This window comes from Quercus suber, unplaced genomic scaffold (genome assembly GCF_002906115.3).
Source record: "Quercus suber isolate HL8 unplaced genomic scaffold, Cork oak 2.0 scaffold_506, whole genome shotgun sequence".
Lineage (NCBI taxonomy): Eukaryota > Viridiplantae > Streptophyta > Magnoliopsida > Fagales > Fagaceae > Quercus > Quercus suber.
The window spans coordinates 295,874-306,185 of NW_027069955.1; the positions used below are offsets into that span (position 1 = coordinate 295,874).

The 10,312-nt window shown below is 34.1% G+C and overlaps 1 protein-coding gene and 1 long non-coding RNA gene across 3 annotated transcripts; one reads left to right on the forward strand and one right to left on the reverse strand.

Moving 5' to 3' along the window:
* Window position 1: 1 nt before the first annotated feature.
* LOC136063273 (uncharacterized) lies at window positions 2–1,241 on the reverse strand. Its single transcript, XM_065763427.1, has 3 exons — window positions 1,013–1,241; window positions 79–925; window positions 2–24 (listed from the first exon to the last, which is right to left on the reverse strand). The coding sequence occupies exons 1-3, from the start codon at window positions 1,235–1,237 to the stop codon at window positions 2–4; spliced, it is 1,095 nt and encodes a 364-aa protein (XP_065619499.1). The 5' UTR covers window positions 1,238–1,241.
* Window positions 1,242–7,269, forward strand: LOC136063281 (uncharacterized). Of its 2 annotated transcripts, XR_010624964.1 has the most exons (4): window positions 1,242–1,572; window positions 1,707–2,266; window positions 2,350–4,693; window positions 6,790–7,269. It is a non-coding gene; the product is annotated as an uncharacterized LOC136063281 (long non-coding RNA). The 2 variants fall into 2 exon arrangements; XR_010624965.1 differs by lacking the exon at window positions 2,350–4,693.
* The last annotated feature ends 3,043 nt before the right edge of the window (window positions 7,270–10,312 follow it).

Genomic DNA, 10,312 nt, shown 5'->3' on the forward strand with positions numbered 1-10,312 from the left:
ATCAAACTTGGTTTGTTTCATTTTCTTTGGTTTTCCAAACAAGAGTGAATAAAAAATAATAATAAAAAAAAAAGGTACCTGGACATGAGCGTTGCAGTTGGAATTCGGGTTGGACGAGAGCTCCGTTTCCAGAGACGGAATCGGATTCGAAGCCATCCGAAGTGGGACAGGTAGTGTTTTTGGGGACGTCTGGCATAGGGTGGTGGTGATGGTTTCTTCTTGGCCGATGTCTAGAATCTCTTCCATTATTGAAAGCCCATTGATCCATATCAGTGCCACAACTAGAAGTGGGTAAAGAAGGGACTGAGGAAGACCCACAGCTATGCGTAGCACTTGGACTCGGCAACTGAAAAACATCAGATTTTTGGGAACAACAACAGATGCACTCTACACGGACCCCCCACCTTCTTGGATGGTTTTTAACCCAATCCTTCATTTTACATGTCACCTCAACGTAATTTTGTTCAGATGGGTTTGACTTATTCAATCGGTTCTGCAATTCGTTATTAGATAAAGAAAATATCCACAGATGGTCGGAGAACTCATCTGTAGGAGTTGAACTGATGTTCTCTTTTTCACAACCATTGATGGAAAGGTAAACAGTACAAGAAGACCTCCATGGATATTTCACCGGTCCAAAAGCAAAACAGACATCAAAAATATTTGGAAATGTGCGACCAACCCAAAATGATATCACATTTCCATCACTCTCATGGTTTAAGTTCAACCACGTTGGAATCTCAGTTCCTGGTAGTCTAATTATAAAATAATCATCTTCAGGTTTAGATCTCCTGTCAGGAATAAGCAGGCGATGGAGACGAATCTCATCCAATGTTTTGCTTGATGGCGTTTGTGGATCCATTGATATCCTGCTTCTTGTTCCCTTGCAACCTTTATTTGGAAAAATCCCTAAAAATTCTCCAATCTGCATTCAATTAGCAAATTCAACAAATTGAATTGGGGAAGAAATTAACAAAAATTGTTTCTTTATAACTTAACAAAAGAGACAAACCTGATTCAATAATCTGCTTGAGGATTGTGGATTCAACGAACAGCTATTGCTTACATCCACAACTTGTACAGATTGTGGAAGCCTTGGAATTTCCTGAAGCTGCTTGCAACGTCCTATATCAAGTGTCTCTAATGTAGTAAATCTGCTAAGGCTTTCCGGGATGCTAACAATATTAGTTGCACATAGATCTAGATGTCTCAATACCGGGAAGTACTCGGGTTTCATCAAAAAATNTGGGGGGTCCGTGTAGAGTGCATCTGTTGTTGTTCCCAAAAATCTGATGTTTTTCAGTTGCCGAGTCCAAGTGCTACGCATAGCTGTGGGTCTTCCTCAGTCCCTCTTTTACCCACTTCTAGTTGTGGCACTGATATGGATCAATGGGCTTTCAATAATGGAAGAGATTCTAGACATCGGCGAAGAAGAAACCATCAACCACCACCCTATGCCAGACGTCCCCAAAAACACTACCTGTCCCACTTCGGATGGCTTCGAATCCGATTCCGTCTCTGGAAACGGAGCTCTCGTCCAACCCGAATTCCAACTGCAACGCTCATGTCCAGGTACCTTTTTTTTTTTAATTATTTTTATTATTTTTTATTCACTCTCTGTTTGGAAAACCAAAGAAAATGAAACAAACCAAGTTTTGTGTGTTTTCTGTTTTGGTATTGTTTTTTTTTTTTTTTCGAAACTCAAGGGCTCTAATAAGGGAATTGGAAGAGATAGATCCCAGGTCTTTCAACAATGGAGAAGAAGATTCAAGGCTTTCAAAGGCCCACACTTTTGTCAATGATTGTTCCAACTCCAAGTTGTGTCCACCATCAAAGTAGACAAGAAAATCTTGATGGCTTTCACATTCTTGTAGATAAAAATACTGTGGAGAAGAGGTCTCTTATTACCAATGAGCTATAGTTCAATTGGTACTTTCTCCTCCAGTAATAATGGAATGGAGGGTGAGGTCATGGTTTCAATAGGAGAAAAGGACGAACCTGAACTGCAGCTCCAAGAGCAACAACTTCATTAGGATTTACCGTCCCAATGGGATTTTTCCAGTCATCTTCCTCACCAGTTCCTGAACAGCTGGGATGCAAGTTGAACCACCAATGAGGATTACTTCATCTATATCTTTGAAGGAAAGCTTTGCATCACTCAAGGCAGTTTCAACCTGTCCTCGAAAGACAAGCAAGCTCTATGTCTCACAGAGAGTGCTGATAAAGTGAAAATGGAGCTGTCATCTCTGACTCAGACCAATATTAGGTATGTGGCTATTTCTATTACTTCTTTTTATAAGTGGATCTCTCTTTTTCATATTTACTGAGAATATGCTTTTGTTTTTCTAGTTTACCTTTCATTACCGCCACTGCAAATGGCACAAAACACATTGACACCACTCTGACAAGGGTCAAGTTTGAAGAATTGTGTTGAGATTTATTAGACAGGCATGCCTTTTGACAAATGATAGTCTGTAGTTTCCCTCTATGCATGTTTAGAAATAGAATAACTACAAAGTATCAGTCTACTAATAGTTAAAAGATTATTAAAATTAACAATTTAAGCTTTTGCAATAAAGGATAGATTACCACACTATCATTATAAGTGATCCAAGTTCCCTAGTATGGTAATAGTGGATTAAGTCGTAATAGTTGATTAAGTCCACCGTTATTAATCAGGATATCAGCACATGTCATGGAATGATACAAGTTATCCTAAGTTGCTATCTCCAAATAGTTACACAAATTGTTGATATATTATAAAAATTCTGAGTTCAAACTTTTGCAACAAGTGATAATTTAGAATGATATCTAAACAGTGATCCAAATTTAGATTCTATTTCTATTCTATCTCCCATCAACTTTAACTAATAGTTAAATGAGTAAATTGACTCTACTTTATCATAACATCAGAAGACATCATGGTATCAAACTGGCAATCCTAAGTTCCTATCTCCAATTAGTCTACTAATTATTAAAATTCACAGTTTAAGCTCTTGTGAGCAGTAATCCAACTCCAAATTCAGTGTCTAATCTGCAAACAGTTGAGCTATTAAATATAAGAACATATATAGTAGAAAATTGGAACCTTTTCAAGTGTGGTTAGGATTCACCACAGCTGCTTGTCTCTTAGAAAATTTATCACCTTCCATTGCTGCCACTGCACTGTTATGCTTGCATATCTTGTAAAAACAATATACGTGGCTTTAACTTTCTTATAAATGAAAATACTGTGGAGAAGAGGTCACTTATGACCTATGAGCTATAGCTCAATTGGTACTTCCTCCTCCAATTATAATGGAATGGAGGGTGAGGTCATGGCTAAACTCAATAGGTTCATACTTAACCAATAAAAAAGAAAGAAATGTTACGTCCACAACATTTATACAATACTTTCACAACAAATTATAGGTGGTAAGTTGTTATTGGGTTATGATTTCACAACAACACTTCTCTAAAAAAAAGGTTTCTTGTTGCATTTATTTTTCCTTTACCTTTTTGTTAATATTGTACCTGTTGTAACCAATGATTAAGTTAAAATATGCCGTACATACTTAGCAAACAGACAATATCAAGTAATACTCTGCAAAAAGAAAATCTCACGTATATATAATGTTAAGTTTGCATGTAAATGCTCCCTCCCAGTTCAAAATACTCATACATTTACCTGATCAGTTCAAGCAATTCCATAATATTTGTACTATGATTTTTCAGTTAAATTTCCTTTCAATTTTTTATTTTATTTTATTTTATGCCATTCACAATACACATTTTATTAAATTCAAAAATTCTTAATCAGAATTACTAGGGCACAGTGGTACAGTTGCACAATTTAGGCACTAGTTTCTAGTTGGAAGATGCAAGAATTGTGCTTTCACTCTCAAGTTTGATTGTGCCTTGAATCCGCACAATCATTCCTAGAATGTTCACTGAAGGAATTTTCACCATGTATTGTAGCCCTTGATGGATCTATGCAGGCATTGTTTAATGTGATACAGAGCTTCTTAATGATTTTGCATGTTCTGCTGTTCTTAACCTCTTGCAGAATCATGTAAAACCTTATATTTGAATTATTATTTTGTTTTAAAAATAATATTCTCTCCGTAGATAGTTTTTTTTTTTTTCTTTGCAGTTAAAGTTTTGAGCTTCTTCTATACAATTTACAAAAAAAATGCATCAATTGTTATAACAATTATTTTCATAAGCTAGGAAGCATAGACATGTACACAGGTACGACATGGCAACATGAACAATTTCTTAAAAATTATAATATAAAACAGCTGGTACGACACCGATATGACATGGGCATGACATGGATACAACACGGGTATGGCATCCTAAATGAAATATCCATGCTTCCTAGGTCATAAGTCCAGTCCAATCTTCACCCTACTTCTACATTTAAATGAGCATAAAAAACAATATATCTCTTGTGACTGATGTGATAAAAAAAAAAAGGCTGTTATTTGTAACATGAGAATAAATATTCCTTGACTTTGATAAGGTACAAATTTATTAGGTAAAAACTAGGAATGTTAAACCTTATCATTGCATAGAGTATATGTTTTTTAAGTTTTTGAAATTACTTTTCCTACATCTAGGCTAGGGTCAGGGCTGCTGATAGCGCAGTGAGGTAGTTGCTTTAAAAAATGATGCAATGAGCAAGCAATGCATATCTTGACATCTAAGAAAGGTATAATTTGATTTGCTATTGGAATTTGTCATTAAATTTTCACATCATGGGTCATCCCTGATTAGGTGTTTGACAACCACTATTTTAATAATGTAATGGACTTAATTATTAGCTTAATTAGCCACAAACACACACATCGATATCTTGCTAATGTAATTACTTACAAGTGTTAGACCACAGAAACAGAAATAGATTAATGTTATTGTCTTATTTTCCCATGATTTGCCCAATTTAGTTCGTGTCAATAGTGTCATATCCATGGCCCTTGTTCTTGTTCATGCTGCATAAATTCAAAGTTGAAAAATAAGGTTTGGAGATATTAGATTAAAAAAAAAAATAATGTGGTTTCTGCATATTGATTAAGTTGGTTTAATTCTATTTTTTTCTGCATTATAATTTTATGATTTCGTCTATAATTCTTTTCTTTCTCAAATGGAAATCAAACTAAATTTTGGGTGGTTCTATGAAGGAGCGGTTAACGATCCTTATGTTGGATTTTTCATTGCAGAGAACAAATCTTTTCAAAAGTTATGTTTCCATTAACAATAATTATGATTTTATCAAATCCTTTTTTAGATGCTTACAATTTATTAATCATTTATTGGAGAGCCTCACTTGGGATTATGATTCTAAGTATTGAAGGCAATGGCACAGCTTTAAGGATGCTACTTCTAGCTTCCTTACAAATATTGAACAAAATTGTGTCAAATTCTGGATGACATGAGACAATGCAGTTACAGTGTCAGGATTGATTATGATTATGCACACACAATATGGACTAATAATTATAATTAAATAATAATAACAAAAAAGAACCATGCGGTCTTCTAGTATTCTGTCTTTGATTGGATTCTTGTAATTGGCCTTGTATCAGAATATTAAAATTAATAAGCTTTGGCTTGAGCTGTTGTTTTTGAGTATGTAAAAGTTGCTAATGACTTCATGAGTAGTGAGCTCTTAATCATTTCTAACCTGCTAAAAGTATCTTATCATGCTAGTGAAGACATCTGGTCAGGAAAGAGGGTTGGATCTTAATCTTTTTTTTCAAGGGGGGGAGTGAAGAAGATCATAATTCTATATGAAATTCATTAAGGTTTCTATGTTATTTTTATGTGCGAAATTTGTCATGAAATTTCAAAAATGCTGAGTGCACCAACACTTTAATATATTAATGAATATTCTTATGTTCTTGAACATAAGTGGCACATGGTGCATAACAGACTAGACTGGAAAAGGCATAGATGAGGTATGGCCTTCATTTAAAAATAGGTTCTTTTTTCTCTAGCAAAAAGGAATTATGTTAGATTGAATGTACAATTTCTAAGAAAAAGTTGTATATGCATGATTCTTTTAGAGAAATAAAATTGTGTATTGTCAAATATTGCAATGTTTGCTCATGTGTTGAGAGTGACTAGCCTTTGATGTATATGTAATGATATTTTTTTCTGAAACAAAATATCCAGCACCGTTGTTTTCCCCTTGTTAAGTGTCTTGGTGAACATTTGCTTCTTTAGCCTGTGTGAAGGTTGGTACTTCTTTTTTATCAGCAACACTTGACTGCTTGAGTGCTAGTCTAGTTAATTAATTTGAATTAACAGGTAGTATGATTAATGAATATTATTCCTTTATAACTCTTAATTAGCATGAGTCTCAAAAAACTTGCAGCCATCAGGCTCCCTCTTTGGTACACATTCCATGAAAAGCACACATCAAAGTTAAAAGAGTTGTAGAGGTAAAAGAAATCATACTGTACATTTTCTTAGTATTCAAGTTATTTAATGAACTTATGTTGTTCATGATATAGTTATAAACTAATGATATTTGTGACTTTAAATGTCAATTTATTTTGATTTAGACACAAACTTGGAAGTTGGAACCAAAATTTGATATCTTTATTTGAAAATAGAAGTAATCCAATAATCACTATGCACCTCTAGTGAATAATGCTGTTGAAAAATTACTTATATAAAAATAATAATAATGCTGTTGAAAAAGAGGAAGACAATTAATATTTATGCTGATATTAAGAACTTAATTTCCAATTTCATTGGTTGTCTTTGGGGTTTATTCTTAATAGCTAGAATTTTCAAATGCAGAAAGTGGAAAAGCTGAATGCGCGTGCCTAGCTACAGTATATAGCAGCAAGTCAGTGGTAAATATATTTTATCATTGTGATTCCCTAACTTGAAGAATTTCTTATTGATTTAGTTGGGAATTCAACTAGTGCATCAAGGGAAATTAATTTGCTACCAAAATTCTACAATCCTGACTCTATTTTGTAAGTAAAGTGACACATACACATATTTCTTTCTCCATACGTGTGTTCCTGTCTCTCTCATTGACACTTTTTGTAACAAATTCAAGAGGGAACTTCAGAGCTTGGGGTCAAAATTGATCAGTAATTCCCAAGTAGAGCCATACTTCTTCATCTTGTACAGTTGATCCTTTGGTGCTAGAAATGACCAATAATTTTTTTTTATATTGAGGAGTCTGTTCAGATGAAGAAAATGTGAATATGTTCAACACACCATATATGTGATTGTTTAAATATCAGTAAAAACATGAAATTCTTATCAGTTTGTATTGATTTTTATCAATTGTGATGCTAGGTATTATATTCCTTGATCATGTTATGCATATAAACTAACACATAACAGTTATAACCTCAAAGATTTTGAGTTTCTTTGCTCTCTATATTTTGGCAGTAATCAATGTAAGTTTTTCTATCACTAAGTGAAGATCTAAATGGCTGTTGCTTTAAGATAAAGGTGGTAATTATATAACTTCAATCTCTGAGGTTATTCAACTAAAACTAGATAACTTACATAAATTGTTTCTTTATTTTAGATTTGAGTTTCTTTGCTTTTTCTAATAGTTCACATTCTGCACCGAGTTAGGATTTCTACACTTGGAAGTTTTGAACCCAATTTGACTTGATGATAATAATTTAACAAAAATCCAAATCCAAAATCTTCCATCTTACGCTTTGGTCATTTTGGTTTAGGTTACATAAAAAAATGAGGTCATTCATTTCTTTTGGTTCTTCTTTTTCCCTCCCTTTAGGAATTAGGAATTGATGATTGCTATTTATATCAGACTAAGGGCCCGTTTGGTAATGTTGTTCTAGTAACGTTGTTTAAGTATTGTGGAAATATATGTTGTGTTGTTTAAATAACGAAAACTATTATTCAAACAACGTTAACAAACAGACCCTAGGACACCAATCAATTTTTGGTGTAAATGAGGATTGAATCTCAAATTTCTTATTTAACTATCAGAAACTTTATCCCAATTAATATAAACTATAGGGTTGTAACCTGATGACACCACGACACCAATCACAACAATACAAGCAGCAATACAATAAGAACTATAGAGGTTGCTAATCTAAGATACTCTATTGAAAATTAGAAATACAGAGAAGAAACACAAACAACTATCATCAAGAGCTTAAGAAAAATGGTAACAACATAAAACTAAGAGTCAACTTGGACAACCCATATATCCACAAGTAATATCTATAAATTCAAGCACCCACGTACAACAACCTCCACATACAGCTTTTAGAAGAAAAATGAAAACATGAGAGAGAGAAAGGGAGTACTTTCAATGACTTTCAACTCCAGTAGCTATTCATCAATACCTTAACACTACTTGGCTTACAAATAATTTTCGTATTCAACTGGAAATCCCATATTAAGATAAAACACAATCCTCCACTCGTTTGCTTTAGATTTAAAAAGAAATTATTCCATTGCAATGAGCATCATCAATTTTTTCAACAAACTTTAACTCCTTTTATATAACTTAAAAGCCACAAAATTAAAAGAAACGATTAATTTCCACTAGTCAAATGACTAAACTACAACATTCAAGCTTTAACTACATCTTTTAACAGTGAACAAAGATAAACCATCAAAACTTAGGAAACAAAGCAAAAACCAGAAATTAAAAAAATTAAATAAAAAAAAACAAAAAAAAAACAGTAAAACACAGAGTTCTACCACCGCTACTTTTTCCAGAATCGAAAAATATGAACCTTCTTAAGTTTTTGCCAAAAAAATCTCTGCTACTTTTATAGCTTAATAGATGAGGTTACTAATTCAAGAAAAACATTTGCACTTGCGCATCAACACAAGCACATGCTATGCATGACATTGACAGACCCAACATGTAGCTTTCATGCAATTCACAAGGAAACCACCACACCTACTATACGTACTACATTAGGGGAGTTGGTCAGAGAGTACAGTGATGGAGTAAAGCTTGGATGGATTTCATGGATCTACATGCTATGCATGACATTGACAGACCCAACATGTTGCTTTCATGTAATTCACAAGGAAACCACCGCACCTACTATACGTACTAAATTAGGAAAGTTGGTCAGAGAGTACAGTGATGGAGTAAAGCTTGGCTGGATTTCATGGATCTAACTTTTTATCAAACAGGAAATAAACATGCAACATCAATCATGGAAAAACTCAAAAAAAAAAATAAAAAAATAAAATTAAAGAACAAAATTTTCACTCACCTTTTCTTAGGAGTATGTGCTCTTTGCTTTCTCAATCTTCATTGTACTGCTTAAAAAAAAAAAAAAAAAAAAAATTTTATAGATTGCAATTATATTTCGTATATTTTTTAGAAGAACCATATCGGTCATTTAAGAAAACAATTAAAAAAAAAACAAAATTTAGCATTTGGCCCTTCAAAAAACTATTTTATTAAATTTCGCACACCATTTTGCAATTCTCTCTGTCTCTCCTCTCATATTCCACAGCAGCCCCACCCCATGAGAAAAACAACCCACCACCACCACTGAAAAACTCACTAGAAATCCACCACAAGCCTTCACAAAACCAAAATCAAATAAATAATCCATTGCAATACATTACTTTTAAAGTTGTAATTTACAAATATATGTTTTGTTGGCTTTTATTCCGTACCAAATTTGATTGTAATTATGTACAATCTTTTATACTCTGTATTATTTGTGGGATTTTATTGTAAGGGTTGTGTAAAAGAGAGAGAGTGTGTGAAGACTCAAGGCACGAAGACTATAGCTGTTTTCACGAGTAGTTCACAACTAAGCATCCCGCGAAGTAAAGCATGTGCCCTGCACATAACTGGAATGCGAAGAGTCAAGACAAGATGAGGACAATTGTGTTTCGCAAGTAGCTCACGGGTGAAGCCTTCCTGCGAGACACCCGCAAAACATTCTATTTTGCTAGACTGTACTATCTGATACACACTTTCTGTACCCACACTATATATACCCACGTTACCCACAAATGTTGAGGAGTGCTTCTGAGAGAAAACCCTAACCACAAACCTAGAGAGTTAGAGATTGTTATGCCCACATTTCTCTACACAATTGCTTGTGAATTTTCCTCAACTCCTACCTCTCAATTTCCATACCATTGAGAGGTTAATAGCCCAAACACTTACCACACCTTTTCAGAGTATTCAGTGAGATCTTGGTGTTGTTGGGAAGCATTGGAAGAAGCCAAGGATGGCAAATGCAACATGGAGCTTGTTGCGGGATCTGGAGAGTTAGACAAGACACGGTTCCGAGAAGCCTTGTTGGAGTAGGAACTTGGAGGGCTTAGGTACATCGGG

What these genes read in the sequence shown, in the direction of transcription:
- LOC136063273 (XM_065763427.1), bottom strand. Translation starts at nt 1,237, where the DNA reads ATGAAACCCGAGTACTTCCCGGTATTGAGACATCTAGATCTATGTGCA. An exon ending in CAAGCAGATTATTGAATCAG is followed by an intron (nt 926 to 1,012) that starts GTTTGTCTCTTT and finishes AATTGAATGCAG; the next exon opens with ATTGGAGAATTTTTAGGGAT. An exon ending in ACTGCAACGCTCATGTCCAG is followed by an intron (nt 25 to 78) that starts GTACCTTTTTTT and finishes GGAAAACCAAAG; the next exon opens with AAAATGAAACAAACCAAGTT.